The sequence below is a fragment of the Zootoca vivipara genome, chromosome 16, assembly GCF_963506605.1.
Source record: "Zootoca vivipara chromosome 16, rZooViv1.1, whole genome shotgun sequence".
Classification (NCBI taxonomy): domain Eukaryota; kingdom Metazoa; phylum Chordata; class Lepidosauria; order Squamata; family Lacertidae; genus Zootoca; species Zootoca vivipara.
The window spans coordinates 25,305,769-25,331,344 of record NC_083291.1 but is presented as its reverse complement, the minus strand read 5'-3'; the positions used below and the strand labels follow the sequence as shown (position 1 = coordinate 25,331,344).

At 41.6% G+C, this 25,576-nt stretch overlaps 1 protein-coding gene across 1 annotated transcript in view; it reads left to right on the top strand.

Annotated features, from left to right (window-relative positions):
- DGKQ (diacylglycerol kinase theta) overlaps positions 1-25,576 on the top strand; it is a 74,107-nt gene that overhangs the window by 35,426 nt on the left and 13,105 nt on the right. Inside the window, exons 9-22 of the mRNA XM_035140449.2 lie at positions 1,486-1,709; positions 2,214-2,304; positions 5,301-5,355; positions 5,643-5,704; positions 7,137-7,287; positions 9,513-9,551; positions 11,303-11,418; positions 15,159-15,310; positions 17,624-17,772; positions 18,062-18,243; positions 18,482-18,582; positions 19,310-19,456; positions 23,789-23,900; positions 24,596-24,748. Coding sequence (XP_034996340.2) covers positions 1,486-1,709; positions 2,214-2,304; positions 5,301-5,355; positions 5,643-5,704; positions 7,137-7,287; positions 9,513-9,551; positions 11,303-11,418; positions 15,159-15,310; positions 17,624-17,772; positions 18,062-18,243; positions 18,482-18,582; positions 19,310-19,456; positions 23,789-23,900; positions 24,596-24,748 — 1,734 coding nt within the window. The remainder of the gene's footprint in view (positions 1-1,485; positions 1,710-2,213; positions 2,305-5,300; positions 5,356-5,642; positions 5,705-7,136; positions 7,288-9,512; positions 9,552-11,302; positions 11,419-15,158; positions 15,311-17,623; positions 17,773-18,061; positions 18,244-18,481; positions 18,583-19,309; positions 19,457-23,788; positions 23,901-24,595; positions 24,749-25,576) is intronic.

Genomic DNA, 25,576 nt, shown 5'->3' with positions numbered 1-25,576 from the left:
GGTAGGGCAATGTAGTTCAGGTGACATCTGATACAGTGGCTATGTGGTCTAAACCACTGAGCCTCTTTGGCTTGCCAATTGGAAGGTCAGCAGTTCGAATCCATGTGATGGGGTAAGCTCCTGTAGTTACTCTGTCCCAGCTTCTGCCAACCTAGCAGTTTGAAAGCATTCCAGTGCAAGTAGATGTGACGGGAAGGCAAACAGCGTTTCTGTGCGCACTGGCTTCCGTTACGGTGTTCCGTTGCTCCAAAAGTGGTTTAGTTAGTCATGCTGGGCACATGACTTGGAAAGCTGTCTGTGGAACACCGGGTCCCTCGGCCTGAAGAGCGAAATGAGTGCCGCAACCCCATAATTGCCTTTGACTGGATTTAACTGTCCAGGGGTCCTCCCCCCCCTTTTTTTTACCTTGTTAATAAGCACATGTGCAGGATCACATCTTTTCTTCTGGGAGCCTCTACCCTTTCTCTTTGACTAACAATAGTTAGAGCTTCTTCTTTCTGGGGTATGTACTATCTTTTAGTACCTCTTTCAAGCCTACTATCTTATGCATAATAGTACTACTTGCTATTGTGAGTTTTGATTCCCACCCCCCACGTTTGGGGGTCAGCAACTGCTCCCAAACCAAATCCTTCCCACTGTGGAGTTCCATCAGCTACCCAGTTGCTAACGCGGAAATAAAGCAGATTAGAAAAAGCGACATGTGGTAAGCAATATTGCCATAAGGCCACGTGTTCCCTCGACCTTTGCCTATTGTACTATGCCTGTCTTCAAAGGCCTGCACTGGTTGCCATTTGCTACCAAGCTCAATATAAGGAGTTAACATTGACATGTAGAACTCTAAATAACTTAGACCTCAAATAGCCAAAGAAGCACCTCCTCCCACATTGACCTGCCCAACTGCTAAAGTCAGCAGTCGAGACTCTCTTGGTAGTGCCACCATCTTTTGTGGCTCAAGGAGTGGTGGTGCATGTGAGAGCCTTCTCTGTGATGGTCCCCAGGTTGTGGAAGGACTTTCCCTCTAAGGTGTGTCTCGTGCCATCAGTGTATGCTTTCTGACAATTGACATTTGGTCAAGATGTACGTCATTACACAGGTCTTGAATTGGGTAGCTATCTTGCCTCCCTTTGTATTGCTATGCACTGCTGTTCTGCTGTTTGGTTTTTTGTGTGGTTTTTATTTCATGATTTTAAAGGTACCTGTAATAATTTTTTAATCCTGGGACTATTTGGCGAAATGGAAGCTGTGAATATAAATAATAAAATGACATATTAGGGGAACAATTCTTCAGCTGCCACTTTAGGAAGTCTGCCACTCCTCGCTCTTGCCAAAATTGTTCCACAAGAAAATATAATTGCTGACTAGGGCTCTAATAGGTTGTGTTTCCATGTACATGATGGTTGCTGCTTCTTTCCATTCAAGAATATTCATACCATCTCAAAATGCTCAGCTACTTACTGTGTGTTTGTGTGTTTTGTGGTGTTGTAGGAGGCTGCACTGAGGTCGTATTACATCAACGATGATCCACAAGATTATGAGCTTCAGACATTCACTCAACAGGCCTTGTTTTGTGATGACATCATTAATAGGAATGATACCACAGAAGAGACCCAGCCAGGGTCTGTATTCCGAGAAGCCGTTCCTGAAGCTTGGATCATTAGAGCCAAACCGAGAGATAATGAAGTCGTAAAAATTTACCCTGGATGGCTGAAGTAAGTGATACTTCCTTTACTAAATTCCATATTTATGGAACAGTGACATAAATAAGAGGAGAGACGTGTAGAATGTATTTTAATAAATCAATGTTAAGGAAATGAGAGGTTATTTTATTGGTTTTGATTTATTGAGCCCCCTTCTGTTTATAAATCAAATTAGCTTCCAGAATGATTAAAGCACATCCATACAACTATCACTTTCCTCCTATACAGAATGTAGGCTCTGTGAGGTGGTAGTCTTTTTTTAAGGAAAACAAGATCTGTAAGGTTTGTCTGTACATCAAAAAGTATTAATATAACTTGAAAATTTGAATCTCTGAACTTCAGGATGAACTTACAGCAACATTTATTTGATTGGTTTTATGGACAGAAGAGTCATGGTCATTCAGCATAACGAATAATCCTATTTTTGTGGCTGTTGAGCATGTTGGCAAAGCAGTATTTCTGTGCCGGTGTTCCTTTGACTCAACCCACCATCTGTAAATTATTTCCCCTCTCTAGGATTGGAATGGCCTGTGTCTCAATAAGAGTAAATAAAGAAAGCACTACCCAGATGGTGATTAAAGAGGTTCTCCCGTTACTTGGATGCCAGGTAAGCAATATCAAATGGATTGTTTCAGTTTCAGTTTCCCCTCTGCGTTGACTTGTATTTAACTGTATGATTCAAACAAGAGTATCACAGATAGATTAAACAAACAACACAGTAAAAATGGCAAGGGAGTTCCATTGAGCTGGAACAGTTTCAAGTATTTATTTAAAACATTTATAACCTGTTCTTCATTCACACAGTTGCAGAGTGAAGAACAATATTCATGTTATTTCATTTATTTCACAATATTTATACACTGCTTGATTGTAAAAACAACAACATCTCAAAGCAGTTTGCAAAAAGATAAAACAATAAAATCAAGAGAAATTTACAGTACTTGAAAACGTACAAAGGATAACATACTGAAACAGGTTCAGATATAATAAAATAATATTTCATTAAAATTCAGCTTAAAAACAGACAACGTAATAGTGTAACTAAATCAGCCAGGTGAGGGATGCTACTTTAGTCAAAAGCTGGGGGGGGGCGCAGCTGACCAAAGTAAATGCGTTTATGCAAAGCCCTCTCCTGTTAGTTAGCTTATTGGTCATTAAACTATATGCAAGAAGCCCTACCTTTTCTCCAACATGAGTAATGTTTTAATGTTCTGGCAATACTCCAGTGAGTGAGGAAGCTTGTGCTTCAGAATTAATTGAACCCTGCAATTTGGTGTTGCTCTATAGACTATACACAATGTGGGGTGTTGTTGTTGTTGTTGTTTAGTCATTTAGTCGTGTCCGACTCTTCGTGACCCCATGGACCATAGCACGCCAGGCACTCCTGTCTTGCACTGCCTCCCGCAATTTGGTCAAACTCATGTTCGTAGCTTCGAGAACACTGTCCAACCATCTCGTCCTCTGTCGTCCTCTTCTCCTAGTGCCCTCAATCTTTCCCAACATCAGGGTCTTTTCCAAGGATTCTTCTCTTCTCATGAGGTGGCCAAAGTATTGGAGCCTCAGCTTCACGATCTGTCCTTCCAGGGAGCACTCGGGGCTGATTTCCTTCAGAATGGATAGGTTTGATCTTCTTGCAGTCCATGGGACTCTCAAGAGTCTCCTCCAGCACCATAATTCAAAAGCACCAATTCTTCGGCGATCAGCCTTCTTTATGGTCCAGCTCTCACTTCCATACATCACTACTGGGAAAACCATAGCTTTAACTATACGGACCTTTGTCGGCAATGTGGGGTGGATTGCGTTAAATAAACAAGGAAAACAAATACGACTTAAATCAAGTTTATTGTTGATACTGTCTATATTTTTCTTTAAAATGCTGTAAATCTTTTCACTAAAACCATGTTTATTTATAGCTACAATATTATTTATGTAGTTGTATCATTATTAATACAACTGGACCCTGCATCTATTTGTTCCAATGTACGTTTTGCACACTTTCGTTTTTATCTGTAGGGGGAATGCCTTTGAGGTGATCCCCTGTAGGGTCTTCCTTTGACAATCTGTGAAGTATGGAGAATTTGATCTTCTTTTCTCCCCAGCTTTTCTCTTTTCTGTTTCACTCTGCTATGGCCTTGTCCCAACCTCACAAAAAGAAAGTAGGGAACAAAAATGAAATCCCCATGAATGATAGATGGAAGCAGGGTCTGCTAGTTAATGGATTTATTTTCATTGTATTTTTATTTGAGAGTGGATTGGATTGGTTCTTCTTTAATTCAAAGTAACTGGCAGAGGCATTGATTCAGTTTACAGATGAACTTGTAAGGTTTACATCCAAATTATTTAACATAAACATTTAAGATAACTCCAGGTTTTCCCCCCAACATGTAAATACCTTTTTTTAAGAAGTTATTTTTATTCACTGTTACACAGTGTGAATTTATAATATCCTAGTTCTCACCTTACTTTAAACCATAGTTTAAAATGAATGTGTGCTGTGTTTCAGAGTGCCAGGGAAGAATTGGAGCAGGGGTTGGCTTCCAGTTACATGTGTGCCAGGACTCGTGGTTTGTTTGTCTTTTAGCAAACCATGATTGTAAGCCAAGAACTAACCTCTTTCTTAGGAAATGGACAAGCCACACTACTTGGCACACGATAGAAGTCAGCCCTTCTTTGTTTTCTCCCTGACATTCTGAAAAAAGAGGTTGGGGGGAGCGGCGGCAGCAAGGCGCAATCTTTTGACCAGTGTGTACCAACATGCTGCTCATTCACATTAAACCCAGGGCTGAACCTTTCTGGGCTGGTAGGCAAAATTGTTTTCTCCTTCACCCCTGGCAGCCACCCACAATGTCACAGTGACATCAAGTGACCTTCATTGACTCTATGGGTCTTTGGGAGCCCTTATTGATGTGCAATTTCTTTTTGTAGTGCTTTGAGTGGTGCTTCTGAAGACCTTGCCATAAGCTTGTTGGTGATGGTTGCAAAGCACTGCACAGTGAGAAGGACTTCTGAAGACACCCGCAGATGCCCCTCTCAATTAACCACTCTCAATTCCAACCTGATAATTGCCACCTGCCCATATTTTTAACTTGTCTGAATTAATTTTAAGATGTATTTTAATTAATTGATGCCTGTTTTTATGCATATTGTGTTGTTTTTATGATGTTAGCCGCTCTGAGCCTGGCCTCAGCTGGGGAGGGTGGGATACAAATAAAGAATTATTATTATTATTTATTATCACCATCTTCATCATCATCAAAGTGCAGTGCCTGCATAACCCTTTTGGCCAAGCTCAATCTTACAAGCCCCACACTTGCAGGGCAGGTAGGCATGGCTTCACCAAAACAACCTGATGGATGCAGAGGCACTTGATGGGGCCTAGTTAAGTCTCTGGGCTGGAGGTTCCTCACTCCTGCATTAAACCATCACTTAATTTGAAAACTGTTGTTTAATGTGACAGGTAAACCAGGCTAATGTCTTAAGGTGAGACAGAACTGCACCACATAAGGAAGAAGAGAGGTCTAAAGCACAGCTTTAGTCATATTTCTTCGTCTTTAAGTTAAAAGATTGTAACTTACTAGAAATCTTGATGAATTTTTTTGGCAGTTGGAAAGCTTTCAGAACTTCAAATTGGTGGAGGTACTCATGGGCTCTAAGCAAGGTAAGTCACAGATAGTTCTCATTATTACAGGATGTCACCGCAGTTTTAATGCCTGCACTTGTTATCAGAATCCTGAATGTTAAGTTTCAGCTTGAGAAGGCTGGAGATTTGTGGTTTTGTTTTTTTAATTGTTGTTTCTGGCGTTCTCGCTTTCTGCTTGGAAGGTTAAATTTAACTGGATAAATGAGTGTCCAGATTGGCAGCGCTTAGCATGCTAATGAGCTGCACAATTTTTTTTAATTAAAAAGGAACCACATATGAATTGATTTTTTTTCTTTCCCCCTTAGTTCAGCGAATGGTTCTGGATGATCACGAATTGATTCTCAGCAGGTTCCAAGACATAAGAAAGGTAAACAAGGAAAGAGATGCCTACAGTACCACTTTCCCATATTTCTTTATTGAATTAATGCTGTTCTCATTTTTACATCATTACTGGACTTTGCATTTAAACCGACGAGAATAAATTCAGACAAAAAGTTGCTAGCTCTTGCCAGCCACTGCTAATAGCTGCACATACCACTTTAAAATGCATCTTTGGTACCTCTTCGGTTCCGATTTGTGCATTCTGCCTCCTGGTGAGGCATCACATAGAAAAAGGCACCCCAGCTGTTATAGTAACTACAATTCCTGAAGCAGCCAAAAAGCAGCTGTACCTCAAGACCTCCCATTAGCATTCTCCTCATCCCATACTTTGGAAAAGGAGAAAGCCACTGATTCTCATGATGCCTTGCTCATTACTTCAGTTCCCTGTTCGTCTACCGTATTTCCCAGCTGAATTCCTTTTGTTTCCATGTAAAATCAACTCTGTGGGTCTTTCTATAGTTTACCCATTTTAGAATGTTGAGACCTGCTCTGTACCATCCCATCCCATGTCCCCCCAACCTCTTTGGTTGTTTTCCTTTTGAAGCAAGTATCTTCTAGCTGAGCAAAGCTTGAAAATGTGTGGGCAGAATATGTCAGAAGGCAGGGGAAGTAAAGGGGTTATTCAGGGTCTAGCTTCTTCAGAGAACTCACCCCAACCTCAGCAAAAATGGCCAGGAAGAATTAGACATGCCTGCTTAGTGGGAAGGTGGGAGCCCTTAAAATAAATATATATATACACACACACAATGGTGACGAAAGATACAGCCAGGGAGTTATGGGGACCTTTTAGGAATAGGTTTCCACAGGGTTAAAGCCTCCATGTAGGCTGACTGCTTTTTTGAGGATTATCAGAATATTCAGAAACAGAGAGGGAATAGTTGACGCATATTCCCAAGGTCATTGGGTTAGGACTCTTCACAAATCCCTACCTTTCCCTCTTGCCTCGTAGACTCTTGTTCCCTTCACTAGCTACCCCAAATTCCATTATCATCTTAGCTCCTTCCACTGCAGATTCATCTTGACGTATTCCAAATTACCTGGGGTAACTGCATATTTCGAGAAGGGTACTAAACTTTACATTATGAGTGTTTACTTGCATTGTGTATTTTCGTCATGGAATTCAGAGATTTGTGACACGTAATCTAGAATTATTTGAGAGGTTGCTCATAACTCTGGCATTTTGATTGCCCTGCATTCAACCAGTACTCCTCAACCTTTTGCTAACATGTAGCACAAAATGAGAACAATTGCACAAGTCCAAACAAAAGGGAAGTTCTCTTACGCAGGCTGGCTTAGTGGTCTGGTAACTGTTTTTGGGTAGTTGGAGGCAAGAGTTTCTGCTTATTGGAATCTGAACCTTCTCTCTGTATGGATTGTATTTTTAATGTGAGTTCTCAGCTGTCTTTTCCCTTTTACAGACTTCACTACGTCAGATGAATCAAACAAGATTTTACATTGTAGAAAACAATATACAAGCTACGCGGGTACATTTGTTTGTTGGTGGTCTGCCACCTCATCTCTCTACTGATGAATACACAAACATCCTCAGAGATGAATTAAGCCTCAAAAGTAAGTCGCATACCAAAACAGTTTATGTTTTCATCTCTGACTGCTTTCGGTTGATCAAATGGCTAAATAAACTGACATATGAACAATCCTCACACATCCACTTACATCTGCTTTGCCCCTACTTCACATGAGTGAGCCCACTGTTAACCATTGTTTCACATTATGTCAGAGCTAGGAAACTATGGTTAGTAGCTTCCAAACAAGCCAAGCCATGAATCCATGGGATGAATTAATCATCACGCTCTTCCTTTGATTTCATCTGTGTAAGCATTTCAGCCTGTCCAACAGAAGGATCTCCCCTCTCCTCCGCTTGGGTTGCTGTTCTGGGGTTCTGCAGACCCTCCCAAGCTGATTTGGAGGGGTTGCGTGGAAAGGAGGAGAGGGGAGGAAAGTCCAGTTGTGCTAGTGGAACTTTTTGCACTGGCTTCCACTCACACAGCTACTGATTTGACTCTGGACCCAAAGATAGCTTCGTTTTCCTGGCATGTGTGGAAGCTGTGAAATTATAATTAATAAATTAATTAGTATACCACCCACAGATCTCGGGACAATTCACAATTCAGATATCATAGGAAACTATTAGTTAACTGAAGCTTTCTGGCTTGTTTCTCTACTCACACAAAGGGAGGAGCAAAGCAGCTGTGTATAGGTACATGAAGCTCATGTGTTGCTTTATTAAAATGATATTTGATTATCTGGGCAAGTCCATTGTCAAATAAATTTTAAATTTTGAAACGCACTAAAAGGCACTCTGTCATTCTCAGTCTTGTTTTTTGAACCTTCGGTGCATTATTTTTCTTGGTGCTATGTCTAAGAAGTGGTGAAGCAGAGGGCAGTGTTTAATGAAATGCCTCATACACGGATTGTCACCTGTTCTTCCCCACAGTTATTTGTACTGAATCTGAATCTGAATTTGTTCTTTCTCTGAAACAATACTCCTTGGGGTTTTAAAAAAATGTTATTTCTAACCTGATTGGTTTTGAGCACACTTCATTTGTAAGCCATTTTGAAGTATTTGGACGTTAAAAAGTTTTATTTATTTATTTATTTTTATTTGACATCCAAGGATATCTTACACAATCTTAAATACACGTACAAAGAAAAGGTAACAACAACAACAACTTTAAATAATTATACTGTTAAATATTGATTTAAACTTGTACTTATACGTGCTCTTTTCTTATACTTTCTAACTAAACAAAAATAAACCAAAGTAAAATCCAATAAACTAAACTATGTCAAAATAGACTTCCCGCAATTTCCCGATGTAATTTACATTTACAACATTGAATGTACATATACTTATTACCTTACTTATATATTTTCTAATACTTTCTTACAACATATCGTACCATTTTTCCTTATTGAATAATGTTTAATTTACACAAGGGTCATTCAAACGCTGCCATAGATGTTATGTCATTATTAATATTTTTGTAGGTATTTCTTGAACGTATCCCATTTTTGCATGAATGATTGTTTTGTATTTCCCCTTAATCTATTTTCCAGTGGAGCGATTTAAAAAGTTTTAAATGAATAAGGTGAAATAAAATTTTATGTGGGCTTAAACAGATTGCGTAAAGGAGCCAGAAGCCAGCGAACAGTACTGGATTGTTTATAGATCCAGCTTGGCTGGGCTTCTGGCAAAGAGGGGGGATGTGGGGAAAAGTGAAGATATGTGTGTCTGTTGCCTAGTTATTGGACAATGTGTGATGCTCAATGCTATACAGTGACAACATGTGTCTCCTGGCCACTTCATCACTTTTCAAAGATTGACCACAGAAGGAGCGAAGGTTCTCCACAGAAGCTCCATTGCACGCGCAGAGCTATGCTTGCATCCCTTTGGAATCCCACCCATGCAGTGTTTGCTACAGCAATTTAAATTAAGATTAATAGGCATCTTTAAAATGATTTGTGTTTATTACTCAAGCTAATATATTCCATTAGCAGGATTTGGAACTAGCTTTGTTCTGCTGTGAACCGGTTGATCCTGTTTATTGTCCTGAAGCCTTTAGCTTTAAATCCACGGGCAATTTGTGTTTAAAATTCATGCACCTTCAAATAAACAAGACTGATCTCACAGAATGTGTGTAAAATGGGACAGCATTAAAATTTGAAATTTATTTCGGTAACATATAGTTTGTTTCCACCTTGGGGGGGGGGGAGGAAATAGACATTTTAATGTTACACATAGAAAATAAGTTTTGCTTTTTCTTCTTTTTCAGCAAATCTAGTTTCTGTGAGCCATGTATATTCATCTCAAGGTAAGACTATAGCGTTTTATCTTGAGTTTGATGGCTGTGTAAAAAGTGTTTGGTTATAAAGTGCCACCTTTGGGCCTGTTCAAATGTTTCACATCTCTCGCCTGTCATATGGTGAGATTGGGAGAGGTCTTTTGGCATGTCTGCTTCTTCCGAATCCCTTCACTGCATGTAGTAATCTAGTGATTTTTATATTCAGGCATAAGAGGTGCATGGTGGGACCTTATTGTCCAAGTGTTCATTTCTTTTTGTGGTGGGGGTGCCTGGAGGAAGCATGCAGGTCTGAGGCTTGCTTCTGAACTCAGCATATGTAGAGTACCAAATCAACCCCATGTTTCGTCAAGGTTTGGGAGAGAAACAAGCTGCATTTCCTCCTTGTTCAGAGCATCAGTAGGTGCCTGTCTTGACCACTTCCCTATCACAGTTTTCACTGGGACCAGGCAAGAAATCTATCCATGTAGAGAAAAAAGCAGTACTCTCCTGGATAATGTTTACTGTTACCTTCAAATGTGTAGTTTGTTCTTGCCACGGGTTGGAATGATTATGGTGGCAGCTGTACAACTGAATAATCTCCACTCCAGTTTTACTGCAAGCTGCCAACATATTGCCTAGAGGTCGAGGATGTTTGCGAAGCACTCCATGACTAGAAACCAGGGCCACTCTCCTGCCCAAGCCTTGATTTTCTTTCACAGGTGCATGCATTTTTCTCCTGAAAACGTAAGAGTTTTGTGCTGGAACCAAATGTGCATCCCATTTACAAAAGCTATGAATGTGCTACCTGGAAATATGTCAAAATGTACTTGTGAAGATGCAATTGCGCTATAACAAAAACTGAAAACGCCAGCCTGGAAAAACTAGGAACAAATGTGTATTTAGAAAAAAACAGGTTATGTTGAAAGGTTCTGTGTCGCATACCTTCCTATGGTGCCCATTAAAACCATACCACATGGGGAACAAGCAATATGAGCAAGAATGCCTTCTGAGGATTTCGTCTTGCAGCCCTGTTTCATGTTTCCCTTGAACAGATTTGAAATCTCCCTACTTTTCTTGACAACCTTTTGAAAAACATAATTTGTAGTACAGCTGTCCTCTCTGGAGGAAGATTAAGTGCACTATTCAAGATGCTAAGTACTTATTGTCCCCTCTTATGTTTAGCTTAGGTTCTGGCCCTATTTGAGCTCTTAGATATTGATTTGCAGCTCTTCTGACTAACTGATCATGGTCAGAGGGCAAATTGATGTGGAAGATGGTGTGCTAAGCACTAAAATGTCAAAGAGTGTTCTGTCTACGTAGGAATATGGGACATTGACGTATACCAAGTCAGAGTACTGGTTCATCACTGGCAGTGACTCTTTAGGTCTTTAGGGGTCTCTCTCAAACCTACCTGGAGGTGCTGGGAATTGAACAGGAGACCCTCTGATGCAAAACATGTGCTTTACCACTGAGCCCTGACCCTTTCCCATAGAAACTCCATTGGGAGAAGCAGACCCTCTGTTGGGTAGAGAAGGTACCCTCAAAAAAGGTGTATCATATCTGAGCTCATGTTGTCAAAGAACAACCTCAGTCACCCAGAGACACCAACCTGACCAGGTTTAAGCCTCTTTAACCTTTGTGAGCTGACTTACGTTCAGTGCACTCAATCTTCATTGTATATAATGCCCTTTAGTGACACGATAAAGATATTGCATCATAACACAATGTGCATTTATATGTGTATAGCCTTTAAAAAATATTCTTGAATTAATTTTTTCTAGGTGCTGTTGTACTAGAAATTTCATGTTTTGCTGAAGCTGAAAGACTGTATATGCTAGCTAAAGACACCACTGTTAATGACAAGCAACTGACTGCAGTTGTCCTCCCTGAAGTTCTGGTAAGAGCAATTGGCTTCAAGTTATATAAGAAATTAACTAATGCTCAAACGATAAATATAGCATGTTTCATGTGCAAAGCAGAGGTTGGGTGGTCATCTGTCATGTATGATCCAGTTGAGATTCCTCCATTGCAGTAGGTTGGACTAGGTGGCCCTCAGGGTTCCTTCCAATTCTACAATTCCATAATTCTATGATTCTATGAACGCCACATGAAAATAAATTAAACCCAGCCCTACTTTGCTTGGCCATTTTACTCTGGCTACAGAGGGGATGGGAGCAATTAACAAATAAGGGAATGGAGCAAAGTTTACTGCCAACAAAGGAATGTGTGGTTATAAACAATGAACAGTCATGTTTGATTTTGTCCTTAAAATAATGAGCTATTTTTGTTCTACCTAAAAGAAAAACAGCTTTAACATTTATAATCTTGAAGGATAGTTAAAATGTGACTTAAATAACAAAGCTGTCTGTATGTTGAGAGCATAATGATGGATTAATTTACTCCACTTTAACGTACCCTTTAAAAAATGAGTCCATATCTACTTGGCTCTCTTGAAGCCTGTTGTGTGAGCTCATAAGTAATTTCTAAACTACTTTGCCAAGTTTAAGCCTCCTGAAATATGAGAATGCATAGTGGCCTCTTAAGCAAGCATTTGCGCTAGCATGGGAGTGTCTTCCCTGTGGTGAGATTTACATGCCACTCAGCAAGGTATGTGTGTGTGAAAGTAGCAGGTACATGAGTGAGACCAAGAGCTTGGGTCTTTCTCTCCAGACTGATTTATTCACTACCTAACCTGTTGGTTGCATTATTTTTGCAGTGCCGGATTGTGCTATTGCTGGTGCTTGCATCTGGGGCCGGAACGGGTCATTTTTTTCGTATGAAGTGTAGGAAAAATGGCATTCCAAATGTAGGCTTTGAAGATTGCATGATGAATAATGGGTGCAGTTGCATATATCTTTGATTTATAATGAAGCTTTTGGAAAGCCTCCACTCTCACTTGAAGATAAACGGCGAGAGCGACAGTTCTTGCTGTTTTTCCATCACCTTTGCAGAGGCCCCTGTGCCTATTATTTTAATGCAGAAATTGGATTAACATAAATAAGAGACAGGTTACACCAGCATTCACCAACTTGTTCAGGCCAGTGGGCACGTTCTGAATTTTGAGAAAGTTTCAGAGACACCAGTAACAAAATGAGGTAGGGCGTAACACAAATTGGGTGCTGTGGGAGCATATAGGATAGGCTGAACCTGTGCAAACAGGAACGCACAGGAAGAGCAAATAATATATCATGCATTATGATTTTTAATGGGGATATTTACTGAAATTGTTTGCAGGCATCATAGGACGTACCGTGTTGGTAAACCCTACTCTTCATGTCAGCAGCTTTGCCTTTGAGATGACTGAAGTCTCCCCCATCTACAGGCCAAGAAAATTTAAGAGATCAGCAAATATCACACATGGGAACAGAGGAGCTACTGGTTGATTTTCTCTGTTTATCCCTGCATGGCTCTCCTTTTCTCTAAGAACCGTGAGAGTGAAGAGCAGGGGAAACTGCTGGAGGAAGAGAGATGCAAAGATAAACAGGAGTGGCTTCTTATATTGAGCTTTACCTTCATGGAAAGTAAAGCATGAAAGTCACACACACACATAATGCTAAGATGTAGTTTAGTAATTCTAGAAGAAACTGTGTGAGCTTTGCTCTTGCACTCCTGCCCCCTTTCTTCAGCAGCATGGCCATGAGGAGGACTTAAAAAGCTCTTGCTTCCATTTTAGATTGCTGTCATCTGGACCCAGAGTGTGGCTAATCTTAGCTAGGGTTAATGGAAACAAGCTAACTTCAAACCAAACTGTATGAACTGTCCTGATTTAACTAACCATAGTTAAGACAAATCATGTGTGATTTGGACAATCTGCTCAACTGCTGTTAACCAAAAGTGGATTCGGAAGCACTAATGTTTTATGTAATCAGTGGTTTCACATTTGTTTCACTCCACATACAATCACTATGAAGTTGAGGCGCGTTGTAATCATGCCAAGTATTCTTATAGTTAAAAGGGGAGAGCTATTCTAGTGCATGTAGAATACAGAAGCAGAATAATATTCCTATCTGAACTAGCTAGTTAAAAATGCCAGTCTTTTAGACTCTGGGGCTCCTTTTCAGGTGTATGTGTGTAAATTTAAACCAACAATTAAGTAATGATGAAGTAAGTACCAATGGCTGAGGACAAACGGTGGTTTATGATTGGGCATCAGTCCAGAATTTGAAACTATGGAGTGGGTTAGCAAATCATGAATTGTGCTAACCGTGGTTTACATGTGATATCTGAATTTACCAACCCATAGTTAGCACTGTTGCCTCTGGTGACCTGTGCATCTTAAGTACTGTACTGAACAAATGGAAAACGAAAGCAGAGTACCTGTTCTAAAACATAGTTTGCCAGTGTGGTCAGCAGCTCAGCATTTTTTCAGTCCCAAATTGTGGTTAGTGCAAACCATGGTGTGATGTCTGATACATCTCATGATGTATCCAGCCATTGTTGATCTGTAGGCACAAACAGAGCTGGGTTTGGTTATATTAGGTCATTCATTCTATGCAGAATAAATCTCTTTCTGTAGCAGCCAGTTCTTACTTGCCTAAGCTAACAAAAGTTGCTTTCTTCCATTGCTGGTATGATTACCAGTTGCCTACTGAGATAGAAGCAAGCTGTCCATGTATTTTAGCAGCTGCCTGAAACAATCAGCACCTTATCCTCAATTCCGATTATAAATTGAGGGTTGTCTGCAGAGTGGCACCACATTTTATGAAAGAAAACATTATTGGTGTGGATATGCTAAGTCTTTTTTGAAGCAAGTGGGTGAGGTAGGAACAGCATATACATACCTTTTTAAACAAGTTGTGTACACATGCTGAAGCCCCAGCCCCATCATTCATCCCAGGGATATATTTAAAAAGCAAACAGAAAACAAGATGGTTGCCGTTATAGTTGAAGTATGGAGCTGCCCTCTTACTGGGTGCTGTTAGATATGCCACTGTTTTTGAACCGCCACCTGATTATCTTACAAGATCTTCATGGTTTGCAAGTTAGTTGCAAGCTGCAATAATGTTTATGAACCACTTCAGACATAATAAATAAGCTGTATAGCTGTTGCTTATTAATGTGTTTGTGGGATGCTCTCCCCAGGGAGGCTTGCCTAGCGCCTTGATTACATATTTTTAGGCACCAAGCAAAAACAGTCCTCTTCTATGGCCTTTTAAACTGGAGGAGTATTGTTTGGTTTTTATTCTGTTATGTATTTTTGTGTTTTTATACTGTAAACCGCCCTGTGGTCCTCGGATGAAGAGCAGTATATACATGTAATAAATAAATGTGTAGAAGAGCTAAATTATGGTTCACCACCTGTGTACATATTACTTCCAAAAAGTACAGAATTTGCGTGATTTATATTGCAGGAAATGGTTTAGTTCCTTTTTTAGCCTTAAGTGCTGAGCTCCTGCATTGCTTGCATGTACAAAGAAGAGGGGCAAAAACACCCCTGTAATTCTTAAAATTGTTTTTTTTTATGCTGCAGTGAACAAACCTAAAACTGAGAATGAGGTAAAGTAGATAGTGCCCTGAGCCTCTTAGAAGCCCATGTTTTATGTCTTCCTTTTTTAGCCTTCATTGGGTATTTTTTGAATGGTGTCTGGTTGAGCACATGTGCAGCGTTGTTTAACCACTACTTTTCCCCTCTTCTAGCAAACCAACCTTCCTCAGAACTGCTGCCCATTGCTTGTATTTGTGAATCCAAAGAGTGGAGGACTTAAAGGCCGGGCTTTGCTCTACAGTTTTAGAAAACTCTTAAATCCTCATCAAGTCTTTGAACTAACGAATGGAGGACCACTGCCTGGGTAATTATTAGTTTTTAACACAATTCAGATATCTCTGTTAATGTATTATTATTATTTTGCAAGCAGTACTTTAATAATGGTGTGCTGGGCTCCTTGCTTTCATTCTTCCACTACCTAGTCTTGAAAGAAAATTATACAGTTCAGCTGCTGAAACTAAGCTGCTTCACCCTCAATAATGCTTAGTTGGGGAAACTATCTGAGAACCACATGTAAGGTCCTTGGAGAAAGAATTGGGTGTATATAATGAAACCAGTAACCTTTTCCTTCCCATCAAACTACTGTACCCATTTCCCACCTCACCCTTTCCCCTCCTTGAAGTCCCTTCCATGACATGGCATTGTATGTGATAGAGCTGGTTTAAGAATTTGTACTTTGGGTGCAATTCAACATTGCACTATTACAATCGTTCCATCGACGCAAGTATTTCTCCTTGCCAGGTAGAAATGTCTGCTCTCTTCTCCCCCCCCCCCCATGCAGTGATGTGGAGGTTCTCCCAACCTCCCAGAACTGATTTGGGGTGGGGCATGCACAGTGGCAGGAGAGTAGGGCTGGGCGATATCTGGTTTTCAACATTGATATAGCATCAGCTAAACATTGTGAGATACTGATACAGCACGATGTCTGAAATAAGGATGGAGCTATGTAGAGGCATTGGCTAGCTTCATGGTTCCCCCCCCCCCCCACATAGTGGTTTTTGATAGAGTGTGTGTGTGTGCGCGCGCGCACACACACACACACACACACACACACCATGATTTGTGATATGTTGCCAGGTCAAAAGCTGTGAAACTGATATCACAATATGGACTTCATACCAATTTTGGATGGTATATCGCCCAGCCCTAGAGGAGAGGGAGAGAAAGTCTAATTTAGCTCCTGCTAGTGCGACTGTTCAGCTGAATCCAGCCCATGGTTCATTTTTACTTAAAACTGTTTTCTCACAATGTCGTCATAAAGGCATTCTTGCTTTCAACATTGGCCAGCAACAAACACAAGGGTTGGGTCTTGAAAAACTGTTTAAGGTGCTTCCAAGGTCTTAGCAGCTGTCTAGTGGGATTTGTTAGGGGTTTCATTTTTTTCTTTGAACATAGCTGCTATGCTATGTCATAAATAATTTCTGAAACCCCATGCTTTAGTACCAGTAGTGGTGGAGAGCTCCTGTTTGCAGGTTGCCAATCCAAAGCCTCATGGATGTGCAGGACTTCTTGTCCAGGTCTTTGGACCCCGGCCATCAGTTTCAAAAGCTTTGCACTGTGGAAACTGGGCACAGCTGCAAGTGTGAGTAGTAGTACAGCTGAGGATGATCACTGTCAATGCCAAAAGACTCAGTGGCATTGGGGATGTATAACCCTCATGTCAAATAATAAACCTTTTCACTCTTTCCAACAGCTTTTACTGTCAGCTAACAGAACTGTAGGGGTGGCCTTAATAAATAGCATTTCTATTTTTACATCTGGCATTTGGCAGCAGTTAAACAAATGCAACAGAAGCTCATTTGTTTGTACAGTGATGTCCCAAGTGTGAACTGGGAGTGAAGACTGCAAAGTCTAATGATCTTTGCTGTCTTTTATTGAAAATTAGAGTGAACTGTTATTATCAATCTATTTTCCTTTTGCTGTTTACTTTCAGTCTGAGGTTGCGGTGGCCCCTATTATTATTTCTATAGGATTGTTTATATTTTAGTATGATGAAAGCCTCCTTGGGGGGGGGGGCTAAACTTTCAAGTGTTGAAATAAATAAGTGTGTATAATACTTTTTTATTTTAAAAAAATCAATTAAAATTGCTACCAGTGGTTCTTTGTTGTACTAGTAGTTGGGGTCTTTTTTAGTAGCTGGAGACACTGAATATATTTCAGGTTGGTGCATGCATTTTCATTTTTCATTTTAAAATTTGGACTGTCTGTTTGCTGAGAAGTTTACTTTTCTGGCGCAATCAGCAAGCTGCTTCTATTTCATGTGGGTACGTATGTGCTGGTACTCCCTTTTGCATGCAACCTGGTATCATACAGTTGGCAAGTGAGGCTGTAAAAATTTCACTCTCTTTAGCATTAGGCTAGCTAGGCATATTTCATATACATTTGGAAACCATTTGCTAAGTCCCATAATACTCTGGAGATAAACATGTGGTCCTGCATTCAAAGAATTGCACAACTTGTTGGAAGGGAACTTTGGAACACATGAAACACATATTTTTGAGACTTAGGCTACAACCCTATATCCACTAAATAATTAGAGACCTGGGTGTGTGTTGGAATTTAACAGCTTTCCTGCTAAAATGCTGTGCTCACTTGTGTTTTGCTTTTTATATTGAAGGTTTCACTCGTTCTCTCAAATTCCAAGTTTCCGAATACTGGTGTGTGGTGGTGATGGTACTGTTGGTTGGGTTCTTGGCGCCCTGGAAGAGATCAGACACAAGCTTGCCTGTTCAGAGCCGTCTGTAGCTATTTTACCTTTAGGAACAGGTGAGTCTGAAACTGGATTTCAGGAACAATAATGGGAAATTGTTATTTGCACTCTTGACTTCACAGGTTGCCTCCTCCCCTGAAAATATTCTGGTTTGCTGTTCTAGCGAGCAGGATATTTGTTATGACGAGGTCAAGTGCAACAAAAAGTTTAAAGCATTGTACATTTGCAGATTACATTAAAAGAAAAATGAGGCACAGAAGTAGGTAGTAGCCATGATCTGTTTTGGAGTGAGGGCTTTTGCTTTCATATAGGTTGTTAACAAAAACTTGTCCTTTTTAAAAACAGGTAATGACTTGGGGAGGGTGCTCCGCTGGGGTGCTGGATATAGTGGCGAAGATCCATACTCCATTCTGATATCTGTAGACGAAGCTGATGATGTGCTTATGGATCGCTGGACCATCCTTTTAGATGCTCAAGAGGCTATTGAAAGCGCAGAAAATGGTGTCTTAGAGCCTGAGCCACCTAAGGTATTTTTCTCATGTTTATTTTGCATAAGCTCACTTTACCCTGTTATGACCCCGCCCCCTTCTATGGCCACTTCTGGGTTGCCGTGATGCACGTGTGTGTTGTTGGGTGCCAGTGGACGTGCATGAATCAGTCGTTGCCTGTAGGTGAAGGGGTTGTGATGTGAATGTTCCATTCTGCTGGTTGGAAAGTAAAAAATCTGGACTAGGTTGTAAAATTTTACTTTTTCTATTTTATTAGATTGTGCAGATGAACAATTACTGTGGCCTTGGAATTGATGCAGAGCTGAGCTTAGGTTTTCATCATGCCAGGGAAGAGGAGCCAGACAAATTCAATAGCAGGTATAGTGACCCTGTTCTTGTGCAAATGGATAAAACTTTCTCATTCATATTCACAGAGAAAAACATGGATGCTTATTTATTTGACACTGCCTAAGACGCGGGTGGCGCTGTGGATTAAACCAGAGCCCTAGGGCTTGCCAATCAGAAGGTTGGTGGTTCGAATCCCCGTGATGGGTTGAGCTCCAGTTGCTCGGTCCCTGCTTCAGCCAACCTAGCAGTTCGAAAGCATGTCAAAGTGCAACTAGATAAATAGGTACTGCTCCGGCGGGAAGGTAAACAGCGTTTCCATGCGCTGCTCTGGTTCACCAGAAGTGGCTTAGTCATGCTGGCCACATGACCTGGAAGCTGTATGCTGGCTCCCTCAGCCAGTAAAGTGAAATGAGTACCGCAACCCCAGAGTCATCTGCGACTGGACCTAATGGTCAGGGGTCCCTTTACCTTTTTATGCTATGAAACAGGGAAGATCAGTAGGTTTGTTTTGAATTATCCCATTCTTGCGAGCTGTAGTATGTAGTTGTACATGTTGTTCAACCTTTTTTTTAAAAAAAAAAGTGTAGCTTGTGGGTTAGCTATATTTTACACCTGAGTATTTTCTTACCTTAAAAAGAAGAAAATAAGTTTCCCTGAATACATTTTCATCTTCAATTTTTTATCAGCAAGGAAAGCAAAACCAGTGATGTAATATGAAGCGTTCTGTTTGTGTTGAATGAAGACTTTCTTTTTCTAGGTTTCACAACAAAGGTGTCTATGTAAAAGTTGGGTTACAGAAAATGAGCCACACAAGAAATCTTCATAAAGAAATAAAACTTCAAGTGGACCAGCATGAAGTTGAGCTTCCAAATATTGAAGGCCTTATTTTCATTAATATTCCCAGGTAGAAACCATACATATGTCTGTGCATGCAGTTTTGTCAGAGTTCTTGTCTTTTGAAGGGAAATAATTCTGCCTTTATGGTTGCACCCTGTTCTGTATTTTAATAGCCAAAATCTCTGTACTGTAATAAGATTCTTCCATTTAGTTTCAGCCTCACTTACACTGAAAGTCTGTCGCAGTTGGTCAGGTGTCAGCAAGAACTGTTTGCAGAGTTAAAATACATTGATTTGAAGGGAGCCGACTATTTTGTTAAAGTGTAGCCCATTTCAGAAATGTGTAAAGACATACTCACGTTAGCACGGAGAGTCTGGGCTGCTTTGTTCATTCTCCCTTCTGCCTTTGTCCATTCAGCTTCCTTATATTGAGTCATACCATTGATCCTCCTAGATCAGTAATCATTTGTTCCAGTTGGCAACAGCTTTTCATTGTTTTCCAAATCTCCCCCCCCCCTTGAGACTAGAGATGCCAGCAGCCTCCTAAGTGCAAAACATGGGCTACAACATCACTGTGTTCTTATTCCTTTAAATGTAGAGTTACAGCACAAATGAATTGACCAAAACCAGTGCTACTAACTTTCTTGATGAAATAAACCCAGACAAACCTTAGATAAATCAGCATCTGTTCAAAGAGTGGTCGGATGCAAATGCATAATAATTTTTAAGGAGAATTGGAAGAAGATTTTTTTTAAAAAAAAATCTATACATTTTCTTTATATAAGAAATGTTTGTTTTCCTTCTAATGTTTCTCAGTAAATTAAAAGATAATGTATTATGGGCCTGGTATTCTGATTCAAGCTAAACTGCAGGACTAGTTTCTTACACAGTCATATTCCCCTCCAAATAAACCAGATAAACTGATAGCACATCTCTTAAGGTCCCTATCTCATGTCTAGATGGTGTATGCCTCTCTAATTGGAAAATCTCCATTCTAGCTAAGCAGCTTGATAGACTAGCTCAGGGGTGTCAAACTCAAATTCATTGGGGGCCGCATCAGCAGTTTGGTCACCCTCAAAGGGCCGGTTGTATCTGTAGGACTATGTGTCCACTCTTTATTATCATAAATTATTGTCACTGCATTCAATTATTACTGTTTTTTGTAATAATGTAAGTAATAACTAGCTCTGAAAGCAAAAACCTAGTCAGAATAATGGCAAGTAGATATTCAAATGTACAATTATTGTACAATTTATTGAAAAATGATTTTTGGTAACTGCACTGGGTGGTGGAGGCTCGCTAGGGTTTCATGCAGGACCTTTGCAGAGCTACTAGTACCTGCAGATGCTGGGGTCCTTCTGCATGCAGGACAGATGTTCTGCCAGTGAGCCACCACCCTTCACCAAAGGGACTGGCTGAGGTTGACTCACTGGAGCTGCTCTCCTGGTTCCAGGGTTTAAGGGCCAGAAGTATAAAGCAGCATCCTATGTTTCTGAGGAGATGGAGAGGGAAAGGGAGGGGAGGGGAGGGGAGGGAGGAAGGGAGGAAGGAAGGAAGAAAAGAGGGAGTGGGAGGGAGAGAGGAAGGAAGGAAGGAAGGAAAGAGGGGAGAGAAAGAAGAGTAGGAAAGAAGGAAGGGAATAAAGAAGGAAAGAAAAAGAAAGAGGGAGAGAAGACAGAAAGGGAGAAAGAAGGAAGGAAGTAGAGAGGGAAGGAAAGAATAAGAATGAGGGAGAGGAAGAAAGATGGGAAGGACGGAAGGAAGGAAGGAAGGAAGGAAGGAAGGAAGGAAGGAAGGAAGGAAGGAAGGAAGGAAGGAAGGAAAAGAAAGAAAGAAAGAAAGAAAGAAAGAAAGAAAGAAAGAAAGGAGGGAGTGGGAGGGAGAGAGGAAGGAAGGAAAGAGGGGAGAGAAAGAAGAGTAGGAAAGAAGGAAGGGAATAAAGAAAGAAAGAAAGAAAAAGAAAGAGGGAGGGAAGACGGAAAGGGAGAAAGAAGGAAGGAAGTAGAGAGGGAAAGAAAGAATAAGAATGAGGGAGAGGAAGAAAGATGGGAAGGACGGAAGGAAGAAAGGAAGGAAGGAAGGAAGGAAGAAAAGAGGGAGTGGGAGGGAGAGAGGAAGGAAGGAAAGAGGGGAGAGAAAGAAGAGTAGGAAAGAAGGAAGGGAATAAAGAAGGAAAGAAAAAGAAAGAGGGAGAGAAGACGGAAAGGGAGAAAGAAGGAAGGAAGTAGAGAGGGAAAGAAAGAATAAGAATGAGGGAGAGGAAGAAAGATGGGAAGGACGGAAGGAAGAAAGGAAGGAAGGAAGGAAGGAAGAAAAGAGGGAGCAGGAGGGAGAGAGGAAGGAAAGAGGGGAGAGAAAGAAGAGTAGGAAAGAAGGAAGGGAATAAAGAAGGGGGAAAAAAGAGGGAGAGAAGACGGAAAGGGAGAAAGAAGGAAGGAAGTAGAGAGGGAATGAAAGAATAAGAACAAGAGAGAGGAAGGAAGAAAGAAAGGGAAGGGGGGGTCGCCACCTTGATTCAGCGCCAGAAAAGAGCGCGAAGGGACCCAGGGGCAAAAAGCATTTCCCGTGCAGCATGAGGCAGCGGGTGTCCGTTTTAGGAGACGTGCGTAAAGCCTCAGAGTTGCACGTTCATGAGGCTGAGCCGCTGCTGAGCTCACGTTCATGAGGCTGAGGCTGAGGAGGAGGAGGTGGAGGTGAGGCAAGAGGAGGAGGAGGCTTGCCGGGTCGGTGCCCGGCAGCGCCGTACGGAGAGTCCTGAGCCTCTGGGACGCAGCAGTGCTCTGTAGCACTTTGAATCCTCCTCCTCCACGCGGCGCTCCTGGGTGCTTTGTCTGTGCTGCTTCAGCAGCAGCAGCAGCAGCAGCAGCAGCAGCAGCTGCTTCCAGGCGCCGAGCCGTGGCAGCAGGAGGATTCAAAGTGCTACAGAGCACTGCTGCGTCGCTGAGGCTCGGGACTCTCCGTGCGGCGCTGCTGGGTGCTGACCTGGCAAGCTGCCTCCTCCTTCTCCTGCTGTGGCTCGGGGCGCTCCACGCAGCGCTGCTCTGGCCGCCTTTCTACCCCTCCCCCCTCAGGCCCCAGCTGTTTGTCGGCGCTTTGTTGGCTGGGTCCCGCTGGCTGGAGCGCTCGGCGGGCCACATGACGAGGTCTGGCGGGCCGGATTTGGCCCCCGGGCCTTGTGTTTGACACCCGTGGACTAGCTGATACATTATGCTTGCTGGTGGAGTTAGGGTTCATCAGGATATCCGTTCTCTTCTTATCTTTATATCTTCACAGCAGAGCCTTTAAAGTGTTCCTTGATAAGCGTAAAGTGTTTGTAGTTAGTGTAAGGTTAAAGGCTCACCTCCACTTTGTTTAGTAACTTGTGCTGTCTTCTGAAGTATCCTAAAGTGCCCTCTGCTGGTCATTAAGTCAAAAGCACAGAGTCTGCCCGAAAGTTGGTGACTTTCCTGATAATCAGAATATGTTGTAGATCTCTGGTCCCGATGGAGATATGAAAATCTCTCTGGACAAATCATTACTCCTAGACAGAAGAGCTATGTTCATGGCTGGTTATGGTTCCTTTAACTCCTTGCTTAACAAAGTTGTAGTTTGAGCACAACTCCAGCTTAAACTGCCACTACCAAAAGTAAAATACTTGAGAGAACATATTTGCATTTTACACAGCCAAATGAATACTATGCCCAACGCATCTTTTGCCTCCTTGTGGTCAAATTGCAACCTTTCTGTTTCAGTGTGGTATGGATTTTAACATCACAGAACTATAAAGCATCACACAAGTGTTTGATGTTGATGTTGATGATGAGAAGCCTACCTCAGAGGTGGGTTAAGGGCACAAGTATGGCTTCTGAAGGAAAAATAAGTCTAGTGAGTGCATTAATTGTATGAGAATGGACTCTTTTTGCTCCCCCGCCTTAGAGGTTCAAAGTGGTGCCTTCCAGATGTTATTGGACTGCAGCACCCACCATCCCAGACTACTGGTCCTTCTAGCTGGGGTGGATGGAGCAACATCTGGATGGCACCATGCAGTTTAAGGAGTTTCCCATCCCCAGCTCCATTCACTTCAGTGGGAGTATCTCCTTTCCTGCACCCTCTCTCTAACGTTTTAATGCTATGGGTCAGGGCAGCTCACAGGGTCACTTAAGAAGTGTCAACAAAAGACGCACAAGTGACTTTGCACTTCTGGACAGTAGAGGACATGGGCCTCATACTTTTGCTGTCATTGCTTCTGTAAGAAGTACAAACTATAAGCGTGAATTTTGCTGGTTTGGGAACATATTCATGTAATTATTTTATGATATAAAATAATTCTCTGTAGGGGGATATTATGCTGCACTCATTAAAGAACAAGGTACTTGTTTTTTAAAAAATTGTTACTTACAGTTATTTTGTATTATATCCAGCTGGGGTTCCGGTGCTGATCTTTGGGGGTCTGATAACGATAATCGGTTTGAAAAACCAAGAATTGACGATGGCTTACTAGAAGTAGTTGGTGTCACTGGAGTTGTTCACATGGTAAGTCTAGTGTTAAACGCCATTGCTTTCTGCTAAATCAAATGGAACCATTAGTGCCTTATGTCTAAAAAATATCTTCCTTTGACTCAAAAAGGCAACGTGATGCCAATCATAACAATATTTTCACCCCATTTGACTTGACGTGGGATGCCTTAAGTCGTAAATGAAATTTAAATTGATATCTAAATGAGAGGTTGTAAAAATAAACTGTATTGGTGATCAAAGTAAAGTGAAACCTTGGCTCTCGAACTTAATCCATTCCGGAAGTCCGTTTGACTCCTGAAACATTCGAAAACCAAGGTACAGCTTCTGATTGGCGCCAGCACCCTGGAAACAATAGCCGACAGCTGTATCGGATGTTTGGCTTCTGGAAAACATTCGAAAACCAGAACACTTACTTCCGGGTTTTCGGCATTCGGGAGCTGATTTGTTCTTCAACGAAGCTGTTCGAGAACCAAGGTTCCACTGTATTCTCTTATCACACCACACACACACCCCAATAACTACATTCTCTGGTCACAATTCTGGGAATGTTTCAGGTAGAGAAAAACTTAGGAAAGATTTCCAGAATTGTAAATATCTAGTACACTAGTGCTATAAGTTTGATCAATACTTTATCTTGTAAAACAAGTTTGTGGTTTCTCTTGACATTGATATTTGATTTTGAAAGGACCGTTCTGATTGTTATTTCATAGGGTCAAGTCCAGGGGGGTCTGCGTTCAGGCATCCGGATAGCCCAGGGCTCCTACTTCCGGTTGACGCTTCTGAAGCCAATCCCAGTGCAAGTTGATGGAGAGCCCTGGATCCAGCCACCAGGCCAGATCATTATTTCTACAGCAGGACCAAAGGTATTGATAACATTTTGTGTTGGGAATGTTATAGAGATAAGGCAGTAAAATGCATACACCCTATACCTATAGACCCGGGTGGCCCAACTTTTCATACCAAGTGGGCCATGCACTACCTTGCCGAGTGGGGAGTGAGGGAGGCTAATATTTGTCCCCCCTCCAACCTTTGCACTGCCTTCCCAAAGCTGGCTAAGCAAGGTGCCGGGCTTAAAGAAGGAGGCACAAGACTTTGGCAGGGTCCTAGAGCCCTCCCACCTCCTTCCCAAAGCTGGGAAACCGCTCACTAGGCTTTGGGAAGGAAATGGGAGGACTCTAGGACCCTGTCAGAACCCTCACACTTCCTTTCCAAAGGAAAGTGCCTCTCTTTGGGAAGGTGACACGAGGGCTGGGTGTGTGTGTCAAATGTTGCTGCACTCAGGCCATGCATTGGACCACCCTACTATGGACCATAAATATTTAGAACAATCTTTCAGATCATTCCCACTCAGACATAATCCATGTTGTCTTGTTAAACTGCATGAACTTTGTGCTTGCAGCCCCACCCTCCCTCCCTACCTTCTTGGCATGCTGTGGCTGAAGTCTCCCTGGCTTAATTTATCATAGTTTCCTATTACATCTGAACCAGAATCAGAACAAACCAGGACCCAAAACTAATTTCAGGCATGGTTTTAAATTGTGGTTTCTTCCAATGCTGGCCATTGCAATTTTCCATTAAGTTAATTTACCCGGGAAGTTTTGGATGTTAGCCTGCCAGAAAGGGCTGGCTGGTGCAAGCATAATGCTCTTGCACATCTCGGCTTGTAGAATTGATGTTGCATCCAAAATGGG